At 39.1% G+C, this 24,547-nt stretch overlaps 1 protein-coding gene across 3 annotated transcripts; it reads left to right on the top strand.

Moving 5' to 3' along the window:
- Nucleotides 1-1,326: 1,326 nt before the first annotated feature.
- grm1a (glutamate receptor, metabotropic 1a) lies at nucleotides 1,327-24,461 on the top strand. Of its 3 annotated transcripts, none has more exons than XM_056765117.1 (9): nucleotides 1,327-1,422; nucleotides 2,206-3,111; nucleotides 5,682-5,931; nucleotides 13,066-13,301; nucleotides 16,670-16,916; nucleotides 17,695-17,866; nucleotides 19,314-19,440; nucleotides 20,595-21,537; nucleotides 22,432-24,461. In XM_056765117.1, the coding sequence occupies exons 2-9, from the start codon at nucleotides 2,361-2,363 to the stop codon at nucleotides 23,138-23,140; spliced, it is 3,435 nt and encodes a 1,144-aa protein (XP_056621095.1). In that variant the 5' UTR covers nucleotides 1,327-1,422; nucleotides 2,206-2,360; the 3' UTR covers nucleotides 23,141-24,461. The 3 variants fall into 3 exon arrangements, with proteins under 3 accessions (XP_056621095.1, XP_056621096.1, XP_056621097.1); XM_056765118.1 differs by having other exon boundaries at nucleotides 22,467-22,703; XM_056765119.1 differs by lacking the exon at nucleotides 1,327-1,422 and adding an exon at nucleotides 5,493-5,589 and having other exon boundaries at nucleotides 2,980-3,111.
- Nucleotides 24,462-24,547: the final 86 nt, after the last annotated feature.

Below are 24,547 nucleotides of genomic sequence, written 5' to 3'. Positions count from 1 at the left end.
TGGTTCACTTTATTGTTAAAACTGTTTTCAAGTTAGCTGTAGCTTGCAGGTTACTGTCAAATCAGATAAAAAGGATGACGCCTTTTCTGTTGTTTGGAGACACATTTACCAATGAAAGGGGTAAATAAAACCCTCCAGTAATCGTTAACTCACAGGCACGATTTAATATAATAATATTAATGTACAGAAACACCAAAACTGTGCAATTGCAGACGAGTTGGTAAGTAAACACACTATAAAAGTCAGTCCTCTTTAACAGAGAACTTTAATCTAGCACCTAAATATTTCAATTGGATCAATTAAAGTTAATTTGAATTTACACGATAATTGACAATTGTACAAATTGAGACTTTTTATAGCATTAAAAACATGTTGAAGCATATGTAAACAGTGGAAGAGGTCTGTATTTGGCACCGTCAATTTACATTGTGTTGCGATATCAATCTTCTTTCAGTAGAGGGCAGTACTGTTGTGCAGTTGAGAGTAATACATTTTAGAAGCATTCTTGTGCAATATATCGTAATGTTATTTTATGACTATTTTATTTAATAGCGATCTACACCTCGTCTGGATATCATTATTAGGTCTGTTAGTTTAAAGGCGAGAAAAAATGTTGTCATTAAATGACGTTCAATTATAAAATCATCTGTATTAAACGGAGTCCGGTCGTTATGTCAGCAGATGGCATTGTACACTTACAGATTTGATTCACTCTCATAATCAAGCATACTGTATTGAGTCGCTTTTAAGCGCAGTGATTAGCATTACTGAATAGAACAGTCAGATAAGAGACTTGACATAATATATTTAAAGTGTATTTGTAGTCATGTGTCTTAAATGGCCACAAGTGGGGAACATGGAACACAACATGGGAAAAGGAAGAACACACTACGTTAAACAAAAGCAGAAGAGAAGAGTCAAACCATCAAACTGTATGTCAGACAGAGTCACGTGGATTAACGCCAGCGTGTCACATGCGATCATTCTCATAGAGGAATGCCCTCGAGATCTTCACAGAAAGATGGTCATCCATTAAGTGCAATTGACAACATAGCATGTCGTACCACAAATGTGAATAGATTCGGAATTCAACCGACCTGCGATCCACTTACAATCCAGTTTTTGGACTAACATCAAAAAACAAATGAAGACCAAACTAATTGCGTCCCCCAGTTCCAGTTGTAAGTGGACTAAAAACGTATGTGCTATGTGATCATTAAATCACAACTTATTTAAGTACCTACAACCCAAGACTGGTTCTGGTGAATCCCCGCCCAATAACATGAAATTGTTACAGAGTGAGTGAGTGAGAGAGAGAGAGAGAGAGAGGGAGCCTGGCTACGTTGCACTCTGATAACTGAAGTATATCATCAGTGCACCAGCTGTCTCAGAAGGAGGTAAAGAGATGTCTCATTGACTCAGGTGCGTAGCTGTCGAATTCCTGTCCAGATGTTTCCAAAGTTGTTTATATTTTCTAGTAATTGCGAGCAGCTACGGGCAGATGTTTAGCAATGGCACTAATTCGAGTGCACGAGGCATCGCATCCTTGTTGGGGCTCATGTGTGATTGAGTGCGATCGGTTAAGACATTGATTTTTACAAGTACTGAATGGAAATGACCCAACAAGCGCATTTACGTAGTCGGTAAATGAATATTCACCGTGCGAAATCTGTCTTTTTTGAGAATGTGATATTGTCTGCAGGGTTGAATCTAAAATTGTGTTTCTGGTTAGACAATCACTCGATTTGTATGAAATACGATTTCATGTAGAGACTCTTTTAGTTTTTTTTTGTGTCACGATATTTGTATTTGATAGTTACGCTTTGACAAGTGAGGCGCCCCAGAATGTTGTTTGCGCTGTCCATGGTTCTGAAATCGCTTCCGCTTTGGTCGCCCGCAGACATTTCGACAATCTCACCAACTAAATTTAAATTGTCATGCTGTGGTTATATTATGTGTTTTCTTACATTAGATGAGTGTGCCTTTTTCATTACTTATACCGCGAATGACGCAAGTTTGCTTTAATAGTTGTAAGTGACACTTAAATGAGGCGTCTAACTAAGCTCTTTCTCGCTGTTACATGAGCTGTTTATTCGTAAATTGGATTGGCCTTTAAGTGATGCAAGCCTTAAAAATGATACATTTATACGCGTATTGTAGCAAGTTGTACTTGTATTCGTGTCTAACTCTTTGTTTTCTCAGCAGGTATCAGGACGCATTCGTGGTCTCTCGCTTGTGCATCATGATCGGTTAATTTAATCTGGGACTGCAGAGAAGCGACCGGCGCTCATAGTCCCATCTGGCACGAGCAGCTCGCACGCTATGCCCGCACAGCTGCTTTCCGTCTCGCAGTGTGGAAAATGGCACGCTTGAAGATGCAGACACGTCTCTCGTGCGGACACTTCCCACTTTTCATGTGTCTGTTTTTGCCGGCACTTTTATCTCACGCGCTTGGAAACAAGCGGTCGATGGTCCCGCACGCCGCTGGCCGGTCGGCGGCCCAGCGAGCTGCGGCCCGGTCCGTCGCCCGTATGGACGGTGATGTTATAATCGGTGCGCTTTTTTCCGTGCATCACCAACCCTCAGCTGAGCGTGTGGCCGAACGAAAATGTGGAGACGTGCGCGAGCAGTACGGGATCCAGCGGGTGGAAGCAATGTTTCATACTTTGGACCGTATCAATGCCGACCCGAACCTGCTGCAAAACATCACCCTAGGCTGCGAGATACGGGATTCGTGCTGGCACTCTTCTGTGGCTCTAGAGCAAAGCATCGAGTTCATCCGAGATTCCCTTATCTCTATTCGGGATGACAAAGACGGATCTAAGTGGTGTATCGACGGGACGCCTTCCAACCAACCTCCTCCCAGCAAGAAGCCTATTGCTGGAGTCATAGGTCCTGGCTCTAGCTCGGTGGCCATCCAGGTGCAGAATCTACTGCAGTTGTTTAACATCCCCCAGATCGCCTACTCGGCCACCAGCATTGACTTGAGCGACAAAACACTCTTCAAGTACTTTCTCCGCGTAGTGCCCTCTGACACACTGCAGGCGCGTGCCATGTTAGACATTGTTAAACACTATAATTGGACTTATGTTTCTGCTGTTCATACAGAGGGTAAGTCATTGACAGCACCAGCTGCTCTTGTTGTTCAACCTTTTTTTTACAGACGTATATACAACTTTTCTAAACAATGTTCATTGGTATCACACTTAGTTAGAAGAACTCATAATTAGAATTAAGTTTGCATCAAATTTATCACATCCAATTGTGTGTTGGCTTCTCAAATTCAGGTGAAAACAATCGAAAAGGTGCGTTTTTAAATAGTTTGCACACCATTTTGTGTCCCTTAAAATGTATAATTGAATGTTAATTGAATCACATTAGAGTTGTAGTGCAAGTAGACAAAAGACCTTTTAGTATTTGCATATGGGAGCATGCTTTAATGACTCAGTCCGCATATACACAATGAGGGTACTAATGAATTCTTCCTCTTTTCCACCCCTTCCCTGTGTACTGGCGGGGCAAACATTTTTTGCTTGTCCCAGCATTGTCTGTATCACTTCACATTAGGTTGTTGATGTTTTTAGACTAGGTGGAAATGATAGTCTGTTAAACCCTTCATTGAGATGTATAATGTTCTCATGGGCCACATCACTTTCTTTGATTTCTGGGAACAGCAAATTGGCGTTTTTTTTAACTAGTGAAACAGAATTAAAGTAAACACGATTCACTTTATATTCCCCGTAAGTCTATTAAGAAACAGTTGTCTGTCAGCAGACTTATTTGAAGTAAACCCAATATGAATTATATTAAGTTGTAATGTCTGGAAGATCGTGCCGTAGACACAGTTGGCTATTTAGAAGTTCTTGTTGTCCACTACTCAAATTTAAGTGAACACTAATTAAGAAAACTTTTCCTCTAATTAACTCATATAATGTAATAATGTACAACAAATTTACTGTAGGCAATACATTTATGTATAGGCCTACAAATACAACATCAGCAGCTATGTCTCACTCTGTTGCCCATAGTAACAGCAGATATCCTTTATTACACTAATTATCCGGCAAAATAAAAATGATTATATCTGGTTTGAAGACATTTTAATGGCCAGATCTAAACAAGGATCAGTCTAACACAAGTTTGTACGGCAGTCTTTTTATAGACATTCCGGTACATGAAACTAATATAAAATTCCTTTACAACCAGATTCACACAAAATAATGAAAAATGGAGCAAAACTGGATATTAAGTACACTCTAAAAAAATTCATAAAAATAGGGCACAACATACTGTATTAATATGAAGGAATATGAAGCAAATATCTGCTGTCCTTACTATATATATATATATACTGTATGTACATACGCACATATACATACATACTGTACGTACATACACACATGCAAACATAGTATATATATATATATATATATATATATATATATATATATATATATATACTTATACTAATCCATATTTATGAAGAGTTTGGTTCCAAAATGAGATAACTCCGGATACTTTTTGTGTTGTTTTTATTGTGCATTCCAATTAATATCAATCAAAGTGCAGTTGGTTTGTTTTGATTTAAGCCATAATAAACCCCCCCAAAAAGCTATCTAACACAATGAAACACAATAAAAACATGATAACATAATAAAAAACATGATTTTTGAAAAAGAGTTTTATATTTTTTTGGATCCAAACGCTTCATACACACACACACACATATATATATATATATATATATATATATATATACATTTATACACACACACACACACACATATATATATATAATTCTTGTAGATAGATAGGTAGCACCGAGAAACCTAATAACCTATAGCTAAAAAGGAGATAAATTAGCTGTAAGACAACACAGAGAAAGAGTGAAAAATAGAATTGTTGTCAGACAGCGTTTCCTGTGAATCTGCTCCGGTTGTCACCTGCACACCCACAGCACAGAGACAGGCGTGCAGACAGTCATCAGTGAGCACACACCTCTCATCTCTTCAGATTAGACGGTAGTAGTGTTCTCCTGAGTAAAGTCAACAGCTCTGACCTCTGCTGCCTTTACAACAGGATGTCAGTTCCGCCTGGCTGTTACACAGTTAAGTGTACTGTTATAAGCTTCAGCCGTTGTTTCTGATTCATGAAGTATTTTAAAAAGCACACAGTGTTTCAAGTGACCTGTTGTGGCGTTTCTGCTATTACAGATTCTTATTACTACAAATATTGATTATTTGTTTTGTCATATTGCTGTTATCATTTGTTTTTAAGCAATAAGCAACTCATGTCTGTTCATTGTCATTGGTAAGGTGTAAACACTCTTATCACTGTACCTCATGGACCACTGGGGCTTATTGCTTTGGTACTGCTTTATTTATTATAATAATAATAATTCAAAATTGAGATCAAATGTTTCTCATTCTAACATTTCTGCCATTTCTGTGTCAAATGGTGGTGACCATTTCTCCATTTCATGTCTTTTTCAGTTGCCTGTCTGCCTGTCATTTTGTGTCCACCATGTTGAACTGTCATCCATTCTTATCCTGGGCTCTAATCGGTCAGACAGGTGTTGGATCAGTGTCGGTAATCCATCTTCCATTCCATGTCTTTTACAAGCAGGCAGATGTTTTAAATAATGCTTTATTAACCGTCCTCCATTTTGCATGTGGACACAGGTAACTATGGTGAGAGCGGCATGGAAGCTTTTAAGGAGTTGGCAGCAGAGGAGGGTCTTTGTATCGCCCACTCTGACAAGATCTACAGTAATGCCGGAGAGAAACACTTTGAGCGCCTGCTAAAGAAACTGCGCGAGCGCCTGCCAAAAGCCCGCGTGGTTCTCTGCTTCTGTGAGGGAATGACCGTGCGTGGCCTGCTGATGGCCATGAGGCGTCTTGGCGTTTCCGGAGAGTTCCAGCTAATTGGGAGGTAAGGCTAAAAAGTGTTAAATGAGTAATAGTGCACATAATATGTTAATGTAAAATTCAGAAAGTATTCTTATGCATGTACACAAGAAGCAACAATCTGACAAAATTGCTGTTTAAGAGAATTTCAGAGATCAAATTATGTACCATTAGGTACATCTTTATAGGCACGGTTTTGGAAAGAAGTGGATGATGATTCACTTTCAGCACTGAAGTTGTTTTTCTTCAAAAGTTCTATCGCTAAATTGGCGAGTTCATATATGCGTTGTCATTTTGGCAAGAGAGAGTACGCATCGGAATGCTGGGAAATATCCGTGGTGCTACAGAATGCACAAGTTTCCAGGGAAACCAGATGAGCTTAAATATGGACATTGTGAACAGAGGCGCTTTTCACACTTTTCACCATTAATGAATAATTTGCGATTTAGTTGCTGGCTGGCAAATCCCTGTAAACTGCCCGACTTTGTCTTATTATGTGTGACTGTCTGAATGTGTGTCTGAGGGGATGTGCCAGAGAGGGAGGTCGCTTGATTTTAAGAGCCGTGGAGATGCTGTGGGCTGAGTATTAAATATTCAATCTCGCAGCCTCTCAGGAAACGTATCCGACGCCAAATAACCAGCAGGCGAGCAAAAGATGCTCAGTCTAATGGATGCATCATGTTATTGCTAATGACTTGAAAATTAATAATTTGCCAGTCGTTATTTATTTCTATGGTGATTGGCACTTATTATTCCATCTATAAGTGGACAAAGATATTATCATAAAACCATCTTCTTTCAAAGGCTGTTCTCAGAGTTGTCAGCGAATTTGGTGCAGCGCCGGATAACATTCACAGACAGATTCCTTTGCAGACTTGAAGATGGGAAATGAGTTGTAGCAGCTATCTTGTTTAATCTGTATCAAGGCAACATCTATAGCCCACCCACCTACAATCACAGGCAGACCATCACATTAAGCAAACAGACTTTCTAGGTCAAAACATTGTGTCTGGAGACTGGCTTATCATCCTTTTTTGGATTTGTACGATCCTGTCTTATTTAGTTATCAGTTGGGTAATACAAATGAATGTGTTTTTATAAGTACTTGATAAAAAGGATTGAGAAAGAGAGAGAGAGAGAGAGAGAGAGAGAAGAACGGCTATGGGATTGAAAGGAGATTTAATGAAATGTCTTATATTGTCATGTCCAAGCCTTAAAGCAAAGAAAGTTGATGATGTGTATCTGAGCTAGAAATGGAGTGAGAGGAATTGAAAGCGAGTGAAAGGCAAGGGATAGTTCACCCAAAAAGGAAAATTTGGTCATCATTTATTCACTTCTTTGTCATTTCAAACCTTTATAACTTTCATTTTTTCTGCATAACACAAGGAAGATATTTTGAAGAAAGTTGGTAGCTGAACAACTGTGGAACCCATTGAAATCTATTGAAAGGACACAAAACCAATACAAGTCAACCAATGTTAGAATATCTAATTTTGTGTTCTGCACAAGGACGAAAGTCTTTGAAATTTGAAATGACAAGAGGATGAGTAAATAATGACAAACCGGACACATTTCCTTTAAGGTCCCACTGCTTTTAGAGGCGGTTTCCCGGACATGGTTTAAAACTAGTCCCAGACTAGCTTAAATGTTAAAGGTGTCTTGATCAAAAACAACTTACACTTACATATCTTTAAAAAGATCATCACCATTGTTTTGTCTCGAGATGCACACCATTTATGTTTTTTGTAAGGTATGTTTAAAAAAAACGTAAATATCCCAATTTAACAAAGGCCTAGTCCTGGTTTAAGATAATCCCTGTCCGGGAAACCGCCCCATAATGTATATTAATGTTTTGTTTATTCCGAGGCATCACATTTCGAATAAAAACCAAGCACTGTTATTTTCTACAGCACCAAAAAAACATTGACTTTGTAATTTGTAATCAACATGCTCAGTCTCGCAGGGAGCTCGACTAACACTTATTACATTGGATTGCCTAGAATAGTCAAGCTACATTGGACACAGTCTTTGCTTCCCTCTCTTAATGAACAATTTAATAGAGTTCAGCCGCAATATTACTCACACCTTTTTATAGAGTCCCATAAAGCATGTGCCCAAGAGATAGTTGCATGAGAACAGATTGTCCTGCTCTCAGGGCAGAGAAATTCAATATCAGCTCTTCATTGTTTAAATTTGTTTCAACAATCCAAATAAAATGTTTAACCAAAGCACGACCCACCATTTGTGTATTGTGTTTTCCCAGTCCCAACAATATTTAGGGTTTTCCTCCATTGAACAAGTTTAGTTGCATTCTGTGTTTGGACTGAAAAAATATGTTGTTATGCAATTGCTAAATCGTTCTGGTGAGTGGTTTTAGGGCATTTCTGTGCGGTTAATTTGTTTTGTGTAGTTGCAAGGATATTGCCTGTTGGTTGCTGGAATCTTCTTCTGGTAATCTAAAAGTAATTTACTCAACCCAATTTGAGCTACCTTGCTGAAAAAAATTGTGTTTTGCTTGACTTAGCGGGTTTATTCAGGGATGGCTTTCAGCCCTGCCAACTTGGTGTTTAGCTGGTTTCCCAGAACGATTGACTAAAAATGGCCGAAAACCATACAAACAGACCAGTTGATTCACCTTGGGCAGTTTTAAGATGTTTTTCCAGCTGGTTGTATCATTCCCGTCTGTAGCATAAATTATAAGTACTTATAAACATTCTCAGATTTCCAGCTCATCCTTGCAATCGTTGCGTTACATGCCAAGTATCCTGTTGAAACTCGAGCGTTCCTTCCAAGCCCCTCTCTTTAATTAGCATCACACTGCCTCTCGGCTCTGCTCATCCTGTGAGAATATTGCAGGAACTTATTAGCAGGATCAGCTTTCATCTTGCCATTATTTTTGAAATGTGCTTCTTCGTGGAAAGAAATGTACAGGCTTATCAATGTCACAGCTACAGGATGGTTTGGGCAGTCTGTACAGTTGATAGTGATCTTTAGGGGTTTGTCTGTTTGAGGAGAGCAGCATGAAGCTGGAAGCAGGAAGAAGATTAGCTGAAACAGATTAGAGGAAGAGTGTCCTCATCCAGTGTAAGAGCGTCCACGGACCAAGTAAGAGTCTCCAGGCTATGTAATAGACTTTGGTTAGGCACAGTTCATGAACATGTTTATAATTGGGTTGAAGTTTCTTTTCTTTTCTGCAAATACAAATAAAAATGTAAACAAGTATACAAATGCTAAAATACAAAACATTTTCAGTCTTACAATACAAGGTGTGCTTGGACTCTCCAAATGGCTTTTCTGTGGTTATTTTCTCATTCCACATTCTTTGTACCCCAGTACTGCATGATTTTCCACAGTACGACCTTCTTGTTAAATCAAGATCTATGAATATAGCGGTTCTGCAAGAGATCTCTCGTAAACCTCTGTGAAGGCTAATACTCTAGAAACTTCCTTTTCTCATTAGCCCTCCATTTTGAACGTATTAAAAGATGTATTAGTCATGAGGGTGAAGAGAGAGAGAGAGAGAGAGAGAGAGAGAGAAAGAGTGTTTGCTTTGTGTGCATGAGACGTTCCCACACTTGTGAAATCATTTTAGTGGAATACAATTTTAAGAGAGAGACATGAGAAGAGAACTGATTTAGAAACGGTATCTATTTAATCTTTATGTAATGTTCCTCTGATATAAATTGTCATGGCCTAAGTATTAAGTTGAAGTCCAACTATTGAATATCTGTGTTAAAACACCTGGTGCTGTTATCCATTAAAGTAGTTACAGAGACATTTCTCAAAATATCTTCGTTTGTGTTACACAAAATAAAGAGCCATATACATGTTTTAAGCAAGTGTTTTTTTGGGGGGGAGTGAACTTTCCACCATTTTATAGTTTCCACAAATGAAAATAAGGAATACTGAGTTAGTTCAGCATTAACTATATTATATCAGGGAAACTGCACTCATAAGTGTGTTTGTGTGTGCGTGTGGGACTTTCCAGTACGTGGTGCGTCTCACAAACACACTCTGAGGTCAATCTCAAGTCTTGAGGTTAAACAACTACAGCAAAACTACATTAAAGTAGAGAGAGCCTGCAGGCATCCCAACAGCTCTGTCATTGGAGCTGTATTATACCACATCCCATAGGACTTAGAGCACATCTGCTTTATCACTGTACTAAGGTTTAAGAGGTTTGAGTTTACACAGTTTTATGCCATGTGAATTCAAACCAGTTTAAAAATACACTAACACGTAGGGATGTAACTTTATCAAAATCTCACAATACGATAATATCTCTGTGTTATGCCTGCGGAACAATATATACTGCGATATTAAAAAAACAAATGAAGACTTGGAAAAAAGTGCCATAAGTGTTTAATTAACAATTATTGAACATTGCAATGATGTAGAAATGAACCATGTCATGTACTGTTTTCTTAATCCACTTATCATAGCTGTTGTTGAGGTATGAGGTATAGTATGAGATGGGTCAAATGAGTTAAAACTCACTCTTATAAAATAGAAAAACTACACCAGCTGGACCTTGAAAGTGGTAATATCTATTAAATTGATTAAAATGTTAAAGCCCTGGAAGACCAATCATTTCAAAAAGGCATCTGACAACGATAATATTGAGACAATTTCGCCATTGCGATACTATAAAATGTATAATATTGTTACATCCATGCCGACAAGTGTTATGTGTGAATGTACTTAGGTATTTAGATGTACACATACACATGCAGATGTGGAAAGAGAGAGAGGAAAAGAAGCAGATGAAAGCTGGTGAGGGGGGCAAGAGCAGATGTGATGAGGGGCTTCCAGCACAGTAACACTGCTTGTGAAACACATAGCCAGGCTGCTGCTATCTGGAGCGCCATGAATGATCAAAAGCTTCTGGATGTGTTCTAATGGCCCTCAGCCTAAGCCTGCATTGTCTAACTCGGTCCACCGGAGGGGATCTGGCAACAGTCAGGCACACAGAGTATAATCTACTGGATTTAACTGAAGGAGGAGAAGAGAGGTGAATAGGAGTAGCAATGGTAATACTGAATGAGGAAGGTAACAATCAGTTCACCCAAAATTCATTTGAAAGATGTCATTGATTTACCCTCATTTCATTTCAAACTTGATCGTTTTCTTCTTTGGAATATAAAAGGAGATATTTTTATTAAAACTGATATTTTTATTTGTTATTAGTGAGTAACGAATGAATGAGTGAGTGTGTGTGCCCTGCGATGGGTTGGCACTCCATCCAGGGTGTATCCTGCCTTGATGCCCGATGACTCCTGAGATAGGCACAGGCTCCCCGTGACCCGAGGTAGTTCGGATAAGCGGTAGAAAATCGAATGGAATGGAATTAGTGAGTAACTTGAAGGGAAAGTTCACCCAAAAATGAAACGTCTGTCATCATTTTCTCACCCTCAGATTGTTCCAAACCTGTAAAATTGTATTTGTTCTGCTAAAAGGAAGATATTTGGAAGAATGTCAGTAGCCAAACAGAATTTATACCCCATTTACTGGCATAGCAGGGAAACTAAATACTATGGGAGTCAATGGGGAATGATATCTGTTTGGTTAATGACATTCTTCCAAATATCTTAATTTGTGTTTAGGAGAACAAAGATGTTAATTTATTACAGGTTTGAAACAATCTGAGGGTGAGTAAATAATGACAGAATTTTCACTGTGGGTGAACTATCCTTTTAAGGTTAGGAGAAGATTCATGGTAGGAACTTGACACAAGGGAGTGAAAAGAATGTAGAAAAGCAACCAAAAATGAGAAAGTAAGATTTTACTCTGATCAAATCAAAAAGGTTTCTTTCTATATGTCATTACCATTCTACTTAGATTTTACCCCAAAGCCTCAGGACGGTGGCCTGTCTGCATATCACAGCAGCACAGTGAGTCTCTACCTGAGCTTTAATTCATTTATTATTCATGAAGGTAATAAAACACTCTGTAGCTAGCTGCGCTGTATCTAATCTCTGTCATTTTCCGCTCTGCTGTGGGGTGTAAAGCTCTTTAGAGAGGTGTATTTTAGGTCAAGTCAAAGCCTCGGAAGGTAATTTGGGCTAGTTCGCTCTATGATACCACAGCGCTGGTGTGGAGGGGAGGAAGTTAGGCTGGTATTGAGCATTGAGGAAAAATCGAAATAAAAACTCATGGACAGTCTGTGGGATGCTTAACTAAATTCTTTGAAATTAAAGGGATAGTTCACCCAAAAATGAAAATTCTGTCATGGATCACTCACTCTCTATTTGTTCCAAACCTGTATGCATTTCTTTGTCTGGTTGAACACAGAGAAAGATATTTGGATGAATGCTTGGACGAATTCTCAGACCCCATTGACTACCATAGTAAGAAAAATCACAATGTTAGTCAAAAGTGGCCAAGAACTATTTGCTGTCCTACATTCTTCAAAAGATCTAGCATCTATTATAAAGTGATTTTTCCTACATGGTACTTAATGGGGTGCAAGAACTGTTTGGATACAGGCATTCGTCCATCTTTCTTATGGCGCTTGTCCACTGCATAGTACTTATTTTAGTAACACCTTTGTTGAGGTTCCAAGCATACTGTACCAATACCAAAATGTGACGTGTTTACACATAAATCACTGATTGGACAGAGAGAATCATTACCAGCATCATTGGATTTGCAATTCATGAATATGCATTTGAAAATCTAATATTGGCATTTCTTTATATGCTTTGTGACAGTACAATATCCTTAATCCAAGCTTATCAATGTACACAGAGGGAGAGTAAATGATGACAGAAATTGAATTTTGGGTGAACTACCCCTTCAAGGGACACGTATATTACTGGTAAAATGCAGAATCTCTTTTTCTCTTAAACAGCTTTTCTTTGTGGTTTAAAATAGGATCCATGGCTTTCAAGGTAATCTCAAAGTCTTTAGGTGCACTGAAAGACTAATCGCTCTCATTTAGATAAGACAGACTACATTTGTAAGGGTCATTGAGAAAATGTCTCAAAATGACATAACACAACAACTCCAGGCTCAACATTTAAATGCCTCAGCGCCCACTGCTGATTTAAGATGAATGTCATCTGTGAGTTTAAACCAGAATGTACAGTGAAAGTAAGGTTTATACAAAGGCATTAGACTTTCATCTGACGTGTACTGTAATGTTGTCTTTTGTCTGAAGTGATGGCTGGGCAGATCGTGATGAGGTGGTGGAAGGTTATGAGCAGGAAGCAGATGGTGGGATCACAATGAAGCTACAGACGGAGGAAGTGCAGTCTTTTAATGACTACTTTCTGAAGTTGCGCTTGGACACCAACACCAGGAACCCGTGGTTTGCTGAGTTCTGGCAGTACCGCTTTCAGTGTCGCATTCCTGGGCATCCTCAGGAGAACCAAAACTACCAGAAGATCTGCACAGGTAAACAAAGCAGTCACAGATATTGAGGAATGGTAATGCTGTAAATGTAATTCAATTAATTGCATTGGTTAGGAATTGTTTTTGAAAATCATTAAAGTTGCTCATTCTAGTTTATCAGAAGGTCAGCGTGTCATTCGAAATAAACAGACGTGTTGTTTTTGCATTCATGTGTGTCTGCTTTAAACATCCTATGTTATAGATAACATAGATGGTGTGTTCATGGAGACATTTTTTTTATTTAATATAATCACAGTCTGAGTATTTACTTCCATCTCTTTAATGTAATCATCCTTTGGTCAATGCGTTTGAAGGTGATATACTGTAAGTGAACTGAGCTGTGACAACTTATCATTCATATTTTGTGCTCTTCTTCTTTTTGTCGGTCCACATAGAAATATGAATTACATTTGTTTGCTTTTGTAAGTAACGGTAGAAACAGTACTTTGAGACAAGGTCATATTTTATTTGTTGCACGTCTTCAAAAATAATGATTTAATGGTGATGCAATTTTACTGCAACCTTGATATCCTAGTCTGCATTTATGTGGGCCAAAATTGTTATAGTTTTGTATTTAAATTAGCTTTATTTTCTCACACAAATTTTTAGCAATTTTTGTTTTGTGCTTATTTTATTTTATTATTTATATTTATTTTTTCATTTTTAGATGATTTTTGTATTTAATTCATTTTATTGTCATTGCCATATGTTTAGTGAAATTGTTATTGCTTTTTAATTTTATAATCTTAGTGCTTCAACTTAAAGGGATAGTTCACCCAAAAAGTCATGGATTTAACACAGAGAAAGATATTTGGGACGAATGCTTGTACCTGGGCTGTCAACTTTTTTCTATTTCAAAACATTTTTTAAAAATTTCTGATTAACAATGTAATTATATTTAACGCAAATAACGCAGCATCTGTTTGTTTTATCGTCCTTTGTCTTGCGTTACATTATATAAAACAATTGCTATTAGGGGTTCTGTGTAGATAGAGAGCTTCTAGCTGTGGCACGCGGCAAAACGTAATGCGACAGCGGTCCAGTCTGGTGTATGCAATCATGGGTCAAAGGCTGCGTCAGTGAATCTCTGTCAGAATCTGTCAGACAGTGCACCAATATTAACTTCTCTTTCATGCTTGAATGAACATAACCACACAAGATTTTGTCAGAAAGCTGGTTTGTCTAGCATTTTCGTAAGCACAGACTACAACATGTTAAATAAATGAATGCAAAGAGTTTTATAAATGGGAGAAGCGTCAGATCTGCGTAGACAGACAGCTCTTAAAGGGGCCGCATTCATAAGCCTGCAGCTGTGACTCCTGTCACTAATGTTAATCAAAAAAGAAAACAGGAATTCAATGTGGTATGTAGCTTTAATGAGAATTATTCTGTATTTAATTTAGAACACAATTGAGGTTAAATTTCTGTATATTTCCTACCTGTTAGACATGATAGTTCTCAATTATACTGTTGAATGGGTATCAATTTATTAATGGCTATCAATTTATTAGTTCGGTTGCAGTACTAATATCAGAATGTTGGCTGTCATTCATAAAATAATGCTAGTAGAAATATTACAATTGCAGTCATAAGTGCCTCAGAGTCGTGTTCAAGGGGTCCAAGAACTGTTTGGTTATAAGCATTCTTTCAAATATATTTCTTTGTGTTGATCCGAACAAAGAAATTTATACAGATTTGGAACAACTCGAAGATGAGAAATGATGACAGATTTTTATTTTGGGGGTGAACTGTCCTTTTATGCATATATCTGTCTATTGCTGAGGAAACATGTCTTATTTTCTTGAGCTCAAGTTTTCACAATATTACAAATGTGTTTTCAATTGTTTCAATTGAAGAGTATTCTATAATAACCTTTATGTGGGTTGGATTGTAAGTCACAAGAGCTTTGGTTTATTTTCTGTTATTTTCTACTGTTGTTCTTTTTCTCTGTAAGCACCTCATGGTAGTAAGTGAGAGTTGATAAATGACCTTAGATTGTTATGATACCTGCACTGAAAAGCACTTCACTATGGCAACAGACAGCACAATGGGTTGGACTGTGTTTGGCATCTTTGATTTGGCAGAGCTATTTTGAGTTGTAAAAACGTCCATAATAAAGCAGAGATGCATCTCAAGTACACTAAATATCATCTTAGATGAAGATCAAATTGTACAGATTAAAACTGTTATTTAAGCACAAGAACATGTGTTCTTTGATTACACTAGCAGTTATTCATCAAACAATGATTTAATGTTGCAGTATTATAAGGCAGTGTTGCATACATTCACATGTGAAGGCTGTTGATGTCTATGGACTGTAGTGTAAAGTGATAATGTACTGTAGTGATGCTGTACAGTCTGTACAAGTGACAAAACTGACCTGCGAGATTCACAACATTGAAATCATGTACCATTGCCTGTTTCGCATTATTCCTAAAATAAGCAGATGCAACTCAGCCATTATTAAAACCAAAAAGCTGTAACCCCTCTATAAATCCCTAAACCATGTCCAGCATATCATAATTAACGTTGCTTCAAAGCTCTGGCTACAGTTGTGCGATTGTAGGCTGTAGCTCCTCATTCTCACATTTTACTGTGTCTGTTCATTGGATTGTTATTGATTGTAGAAGTCTTTCATTTTGCTAAGCTGTATCTGTTATGGCTTCGGTTTAGCGTAAAGGTCAAGCAAAGTCAGACAGTACACCTGCCAAAGCGAGATATCAGTCCAGCTCTTGTATGCTAAGCTTGGTGACACTAAAAGCACAGGAGCAGCTTGTAGCACAAGGAAAAATACGCCCTATCACAGCGTGAGTTCAATTGTGTGAATGCAAATAAAAAAAACTGTGATCATGGTGTAATAAGGTACCAAACCTGTCTGCATGTGTGTTATAGATCACTGCGAAACCTTATAGATTGCACTTACAGAGATACACATTTAAGAAATGACATCTAACATATATATGACTGTGTTTATTTGTTCCAAGTAAGAATGATTTCTTGTGTCTTAATGAAGGTGTATTTGAAGCATTGGAATGGCTTTTTAAAGGGCTGGCTTATGAAAATTTATATAAATAACAAATACATATTTTACCTTGTCTGGTTTATAAGAAAAATGATGTTAGCGCTTATTCACCCTCATGTTGTTCCTATCTTGTATTTGACCCTTCTATGAAACACAAAAGAAGATATTTTGTGAAATGTCTTGATGGTGATCCATACAATGGAAGTTGATGGGGTATGGTGTTGTTTGGTTACCAGCGTTCTTCAAAATATCTTCTTTTTTATTTTGCAGAAGAAAGAAAGTCATACAGGTTTGAAATGACATGATAATGAGTAAATGATGAAGCTGATGAACTGTCTTTCCCAAACAGGAAAAGAAAGCTTGAATGACAACTATGTCCAGGACAGCAAGATGGGCTTTGTGATTAATGCAATATACGCGATGGCTCACGGCCTACATGATATGCACAGAGAAATGTGCCCAAACCATCCTGGCCTGTGTGAGGCGATGGATCCCATTGATGGCAGTAAACTGCTGGACTATCTCCTCAAAACCTACTTTAGCGGCGTGTCTGGGGAGGAAATCTACTTTGATGAAAATGGAGACACACCTGGCAGGTAATCAGCATGAATAATACTACTGCTATCTTCTAAAACTTAATTGAGATTTCACATATTATAGGTATGCTTCAAGCGGGAAACTGGTTTCAAAACACTTTGCATTGCCATGAAGTGCAGATTCAGTTGCTTTAAAGATTTCAGATTAGGAAGTTTAACATCAATATTACAACTAAATTATAATTTTAACAAAGGCAATTCTATGAAAAAAGAATTGAGCACAATCCCTCTGAGGTTCCATTAGTACCCTAGCCAGCACATGCAAGGAGTTCCATATCGGATGGTAATGGGATTGGAGTGGAACAGATTGGCTGTCTTGAGGAGATGCTTCACCCCTCTCCACTCCAATAGCCTGATGCGGTCAGGGTAGACATGAAGAGAGGATGACAGCTCCAACTTCTGCCAACACTGCCTTTGCCTTGTGCACATCTGTGCTTTTGTGGCACTTTGTCCACTTTTAGGGATGTTGCTGCTTTGAATCCCAGATGGTGGTTTATATCCTGAGAGACTTGTTGAATGTGTAAGATGTTAAAAGTGGAAACTCTTGTTACTGTTGAAATGTACATGTCACCCTAACTAAACATTCACAAGCAGTGAATATATTTCGAACTCTATGATTTTATCGACATGCATGATGGATCTGACTATATGATGTTTTGTAAAAGGTTTGACTATGCATCACTACAGGTCCCTATAGGCTTCAGCAGTCCACAACTATATTATGGCAGACTTTTTTGTGTCTGCATAATCATTCTCATTCTCTCTCTCTCTCCCGAAGGTATGATATTATGAATCTGCAATACGTGGAGGAACTGGGCCGCCATGATTATATTAATGTGGGTTCATGGCATGAAGGGCTTCTGAGTATCAATGATTATAAACTCATGACAAACCGTACTGAGATGGTTCGGTCGGTCTGCAGTGAACCATGCAACAAGGGCCAGATCAAGGTGCGTATGTGGCATTAGCTTGTTTATTTTGTTAACTGGACTTTTTGTTTTTGAAGTTTTGGGCCAAAATGCATCAGAAAGTTAGCCCAACTTACAAAACTGTGTATTCTGAACAAGCAATATTGCAAGAGTTAGAAAGTTTCCAAAGATGCATTGCAGCAAGTTCAATTCCGTGTTTTTTTATTTGTTTTTCTTTCAAAGGTTAGTCTTTTAGTTCTTGCTGGTTGTTACTGTTTGTTATCTGTTGAGTTTAGAGTTCTTTTAATGAATGATGGTTTTTGATGTTACCATGGTTGAGATTTGTGTGTTCAATATTGAGGTGTTAGTGCATGACTCAATATATATATACTGTATATATGTCGATATATACATTTGATAAAAGTTAGGTCTGGTTAAGGCTAAAAACATAAAAGACAAATACATTTGTTTATTTTTATAATTAACAGTACTTAAAGAGTATTTGGAATATTTCATTTTGCTAATTTAAAAATTTTCATCCATACAACATAAATATATTAATTGCTGAACAACAGTAATTGGTGTGACAATAATATCTTTATTAGAAAAATAAGACAATCAGCACTACATACACAAACAAATTTAATTTTGCTAAACAAAGCATCATTACTTTGAAGAATTAAATAATATACATTGAGTCAACACAAAAGACTTACTGCATCAGGTTGTCTAATTTTTTTACGTTGGCTCAAAAATCTTTTTACAGTGTAGTTTTAGCCCAACACAGTATAATTTCCCCGTCCTGCGCCACTTTGTTTAAAAAGCAAATACATTTGCGCCCATTTATGCGCCATGGGCGTGCCGGTCTTAAATATAGGCATGTTCAGGAGCATTGTTGGCGCGATGCTATTTTGAGGAACTGAAAATTTGAACCTGGTCTAAAGGCAATGGCGCAATATGGTTTTGGTTATTTATAGAGCGCATTAGTAAATGGGCTATTGATAGCACAGGTACATCTGTAAGATATCTGCTAAAGATCTGGAGATCTGGAAAACATCTGTTGTGTAAAAACATCTGGTAAACATCTTAGAAAGAGCTGTTGTGCATCCATTCTAAATCATACACATCTTACAGACATCTTCTAGAGGTCTATATGACATCTGACAGCAGACGTCTCAGAGGTGTAGGGCAGATGAGCAAACAACATCTGCCAGATGTCTTGCAGATGAAAATGCAGACATCAAATGAATGTCTGCCAGATGTACGAGTGCTATCAGGAGGGTGCACAACGCGCGTACATTCTGCTTATTACACACAGAGGGACGCACAGCAGAACACAAACATATAAAAATATATGGATTACGATTTAAAAGATTGTTATTGTGTACATAAAGATAATAACTTCAGATTGTCCTGTAGATGGTCTGCTAGTACGCTTTAAAGCGCTCCGTTAAATCTAACAACCAAAAGGTCTGTTTTGTCATCGTAGGTGATCCGAAAAGGTGAAGTGAGTTGCTGCTGGATCTGCACTACGTGTAAAGATAATGAATATGTTCAGGATGAGTTCACCTGCAGGGCTTGTGAGCTGGGCTGGTGGCCTGATGACGAACTGGCAGGTAAGACGCTTTCATTCATCCATTAAGTTATCCGGAAACAGATTTAAGCATTTCTTTTTTTAAATGCTTGCAATACTATACCCTTGAGAATATCTCCTTCTCAACACAAAATATTTGCCATGTACGGGCAATGTTTAGATCTAAGCCTTATCTCCACCCAGCTCTGTTCTCTACGCCCTTCTCATCCACTCCGACACTTTCTCTCACTCGCTCTCTCGTTCTTAACTGCCTGCGAGCGCCACGTTGTTTTGACAGCTCTTTGCAGCGGCGAGCAGAGCTGGATAACGGTGAGGTTGGAATCCCATTAGTACCCAGCAGCCGTGTGTCAGACTCAACAGTTTCACCATGGAACCTGAGCAGCTACAGGGAATTCTGATTACCATAGAGGCAGACTGATCTGAGATAGAGAAGAGCTCTGTCATTGTGAATGAGAGAGAGAGAAAGCTTAAAATGTATAGAAAAAAATTCTTACATGACTACTGGAGTCATATGAAATTTAATATGGATGGAATAATCTACATGATGGTATAAAACGCGTAATGTGCAAAACAACACATTTTCTAAATTCTCAATTGATTCTGTGTTTTTTCGGACAGCCAATTAACTATGGGTATCGCGATATATCAGGAATGGCGTAAACTGTGATATTAATACATTATTTAAATTAATATAAATAATGATTATTGATGTCATGTAAATCCTATACATATGTTAATATTTTAAACAATTCAGTGCCACTTTCCCAATACATATTCAACAAAATCGGAATTTGGGTCAAAATTATCGTGTAGTGATATTGTGAGCACTATGGACCACTTTGCAAGATTGTCCAGAAGCACTTCTGGTTTCAGTTTTTATTTATTACATATTACTCTTTTAAAATCTTACATAAATAATAAAATCGTAAAGATATTTCTTTAACATTTTGACTTGGTTATGAAGGTTCTGTTGGATGTATTTTGTTGAAACGTTGGTGTACAGTAGTGTGAAAAAAAACCTGAAACCGTTCTTTTGGACCAGCAGTGTTAAAGTTTTCCATAGTAGTCTATAGTCGACCCATCTCTAAACATCATTAAAACATCAATCCAACATGTTATGTTAACAAATGTTGGCCACAAACCAGAAGTCTGTATTTTTTTGTTCCTTTATTTCAGAATGCAAACCTCTCCCTCTCAAATACCTGGAGTGGAGCAACGTGGAGTCCATCGTCGCTGTGTGTTTCTCCTGTGTCGGTATCCTGATTACGTTTTTCGTCACCTTCATCTTTTTCCAGTACGGTGACACGCCGGTGGTGAAGTCCTCCAGCCGCGAGCTCTGCTACATCATCCTGGCTGGTATTTTCCTCGGCTACATCTGCCCATTCACGCTCATCGCCCATCCCACTGTAATCTCCTGCTACCTGCAGCGCCTCTTAGTGGGCTTGTCATCCGCCATGTGCTACTCCGCCCTCGTCACCAAGACCAACCGCATTGCCCGCATCCTGGCTGGCAGCAAGAAGAAAATCTGCACACGCAAACCTCGCTTCATGAGCGCCTGGGCCCAGGTGGTTATTGCCTTCATGCTGATTAGTGTGCAGTTGGCTCTGGTGGTCACATTGATTGTGTTGGAACCCCCTGAGCCGGTAAAGAGTTACCCCAGCATTAGAGAGGTCTACCTCATCTGCAACACCAGTAATTTGGGCATGGTGGCCCCGCTGGGGTACAACGGCCTTCTCATCATGAGCTGTACTTACTACGCCTTCAAGACCCGCAACGTGCCTGCCAACTTCAACGAAGCCAAGTACATCGCTTTCACGATGTACACCACCTGTATTATCTGGCTGGCTTTTGTGCCCATTTACTTTGGCTCCAACTACAAGATCATCACCACCTCCTTCTCCGTCAGCCTCAGCGTCACAGTAGCTCTTGGCTGCATGTTCAGCCCCAAAATGTACATCATCATCGCCAAGCCCGAGCGCAACGTCCGCAGCGCCTTCACGACCTCTGACGTGGTCCGTATGCACGTGGGTGACGGAAAGCCCGCTCCCTGCCAGAGCAATAGCATCCTCAACATTTTCCGCAGGAAGAAGAACAACGCGAATGCAACCGGCAGCACCAAGTGAGTATCCTATGCTGTATCGCAGTGGTCACACTTTTGACCTTTGGGCTAAATGCACATACAGGCTATGAAACCAAATAATAGTGTGTCTTTCTCAGTAGCACACCAACAAGTTGGAGCGCAACGATAGCACTGGTTGTTCTTTTGTAGCATGTGTGTGTATTTCAGTTTCTCTTATGCTAGCGCTCCCACGTTTTTCTACCTTCTTCAAACCAAAAAGTATGTACGTAGTGTTTTCCGTTAGAGCCAGACAACTATACAGCTGTCTTTTATCTGTGCTGAATCCTCTTCTAAAACATAACCTAATTTTCATCAAACTACCCATCCGTCGAGTCCCTCTCCTCCCTGGTATTAACCCACTTCTCAGTGCCCGCCTCCCCCATCTCAAACCTTCTCCCTCCTTCCCTTGACTAAAAATTTAACCCAGTTCTCTTAGAGGCTCGAAACAGCTTTCAGCTCTGAGGCGTCTCTGTCCGATTAACTCAGTTATTAGGAGCGGACAGCAAATGCCATGATCTGAAACTGGGCGAGGAATTCCATGAGGCCCTTGTTTCCCATTGCATGGCGTTGGGTTTGATCAGAAAGGCGCAGAGAATGGATGGTGGAGAATGAGCCATCACGGCTTTCATAATAGTCTGCAAGCAGATCATTATGAGATACGCAATTAGCATGTTTGAGGGAGGTCTTTGTCAGCAACTTCATTAATTAACAACGTTCAGTTACGCATCGTGTGCTAACCCTTATCATGAGAGTTTTGATGATTGTAGTCATTTGCTGTGTTGGAAAAATGATGACATGCATAATGATAACGTTTCTGTGGTGTTCTTCTGTGTCTTTGTGTTGCATTCTGGCGTTTCTCCGTGGGAATAACGCTGGGTCTCTGTTCATTCATAGTCCTAATGGAAAGTCTGTGTCATGGTCTGAATCAGGTGCCAGACCCCAGGGGAGGGGGTCGAGTGTGTTCCACAGACTGTCTGTGCATGTGAGGAGGCAAGCAGTCGGCCAGAGTCAGACGGCAGTCATACGACCCCTAACTAATGCCTCAGAGCCCCCCCATCCCGAATATGACGCTGGCCTCAACGCAGCCCCCAACGGCTCGCATCCCGAAGACAAGGCTCTCTACGACCTCAACGAGGAAGGAAATCAACTTCTCCAACAACATACGACCCAGGAGCTTTCCTATTCTCCTACTCATTTAATAGATCACACCACTGATCGTCCACAGGGGGGGCAGGTGGACACGCTAAGCTCTACAGTTCCCGATTTTGATCAGTTTGTCATCGGCACAGGCGACAAGTTGAGTCCCGCCTATAAATCGTCTGCCAATCAACTTCCGCTTCCTCTGCAGGGGGACGCGTTCCCGGAGGACGGTTCCGAAATGGAAGCTCTCGACCTCATTCACAGGTTTCTGTGCGACAGTGGCACTCAAGAGGAGGAGGAAGAGGTGGCACAGAGTAAGCTGACCCTGCTCACTCCACCTTCTCCCTTCAGGGACTCGCTTCAGTCAGGGGTGTCCATTCCCGGATCCCCCGCCTCTGACAACGACCCACCCTTTTCCCAGAATCTGAACTACGCCCCCAAACAGAGCTCTTTTACACTGTAAAAGCACACGCTCAGGACACATGCCGCTGTTTATAAATCAATCATTGGAGGATATCATTCGCTTGCTTACTTGGCTCTGTCAAAAAGACATCATTTCAGAAACAAAGAAGGAGCTTGAGCAAATGGAATGTCCTGTTGGGAATATTTTCACGGAGGTAACAATGGCAGTATCCGGTTTCCAAATGCTGTGGAAAGTTGGAGTCCCAAATATTTATTGTGTCGCTGTGCCCGAAATCACAACATTGCGTGAGTGATAAGGCCAGCTTGCTGCTTTAATTTTTCAGTCTTATCTTGAAGACAGACGAGAGACTGGTGTTCTGCAATATGTGCTTTTGAATTTTGCAGCTGGACTAAGGATTAAGGTATATAGTAAAAATCAAGGGTGTGGAAGCAGACAGCACAGAGACATCACATCAACGCCAAACAAATGTGTGCATACAGTAATGGCAAATCATTCTCAACTGTTTTCATGCTGCTGTGTGATTTTGGTATTACTTCAATGATTTACATTTTAAACGGTTAACTGTGTACAACACAAAGTGAAACTCTCTGGGCAAACAACAACGTTTCACCTGGCAGGCTGTATGAGTAAACATGGAGTTCCCCAGCTATTTTCCAATTTCCTTTAGGCTCCCGAAGTCAGTATTTGCTTAGAGAGTCACAGATAGGAATTTCGATCGTATATGATAGACATAGGAAGCTTTTTTTGTATAAATATGGAGCCAAGGTACATAAAAAGAGAACACACGTATGAACTCAGCTTTGAAAAGGGAGTAATGTTTTGCAAACATTTGTATACTGTTTTTGCCATCTATTGTTTTCCACACAGATGGTGTCTTTGTACATCTGCTATATGATTCTATGATTAGGATGTTAGACATTTGTAAGTTTTAGAAACGTCTTATAAATTGCTCTTTGTGATAAAGGGTTACGCGGTGGCACTGTGGAGGGAGTTACCTTTCAGAAACTTTTACAAATCCCAAGATTTCTCTTTTAAGTGTGCCATTTTTTACATTTTATCTACAAGCAGTTGCTTCTAGTTGTAACCTGTAGCATTTACTGCCGATCTTGCGTAGGATTATCACATTGCGACTGTAATGCTTTAAGTTTCAAAGGACGTTTAGAATGCAACTCTCAAAAGAATATTATTGAATAAGTATTGTACTTGTTATAATGGATTGTAATATTATGTATTTTAGTGTAAGTTGTTTGTTGAGTGTAAAGTAACTGACAGATCATCTGTTTACATTGTCTTATAAATGAGGAAAAATGCTATTTTTGCCAGGACAAATCATGCTGTAAAATAAATATTTTATATCTAATGCTGTGTGATTTTTTTCCAAAAATGACTGCAATGAAAAGCAATGCACTTATTTGGTTTTATTTATACAGGCTCTCAAACATTGAT

This window comes from Triplophysa dalaica, chromosome 13 (genome assembly GCF_015846415.1).
Source record: "Triplophysa dalaica isolate WHDGS20190420 chromosome 13, ASM1584641v1, whole genome shotgun sequence".
NCBI lineage: Eukaryota > Metazoa > Chordata > Actinopteri > Cypriniformes > Nemacheilidae > Triplophysa > Triplophysa dalaica.
The sequence above is the reverse complement of the archived record's forward strand: the minus strand, read 5'-3'. Positions and strand labels throughout refer to the sequence as shown.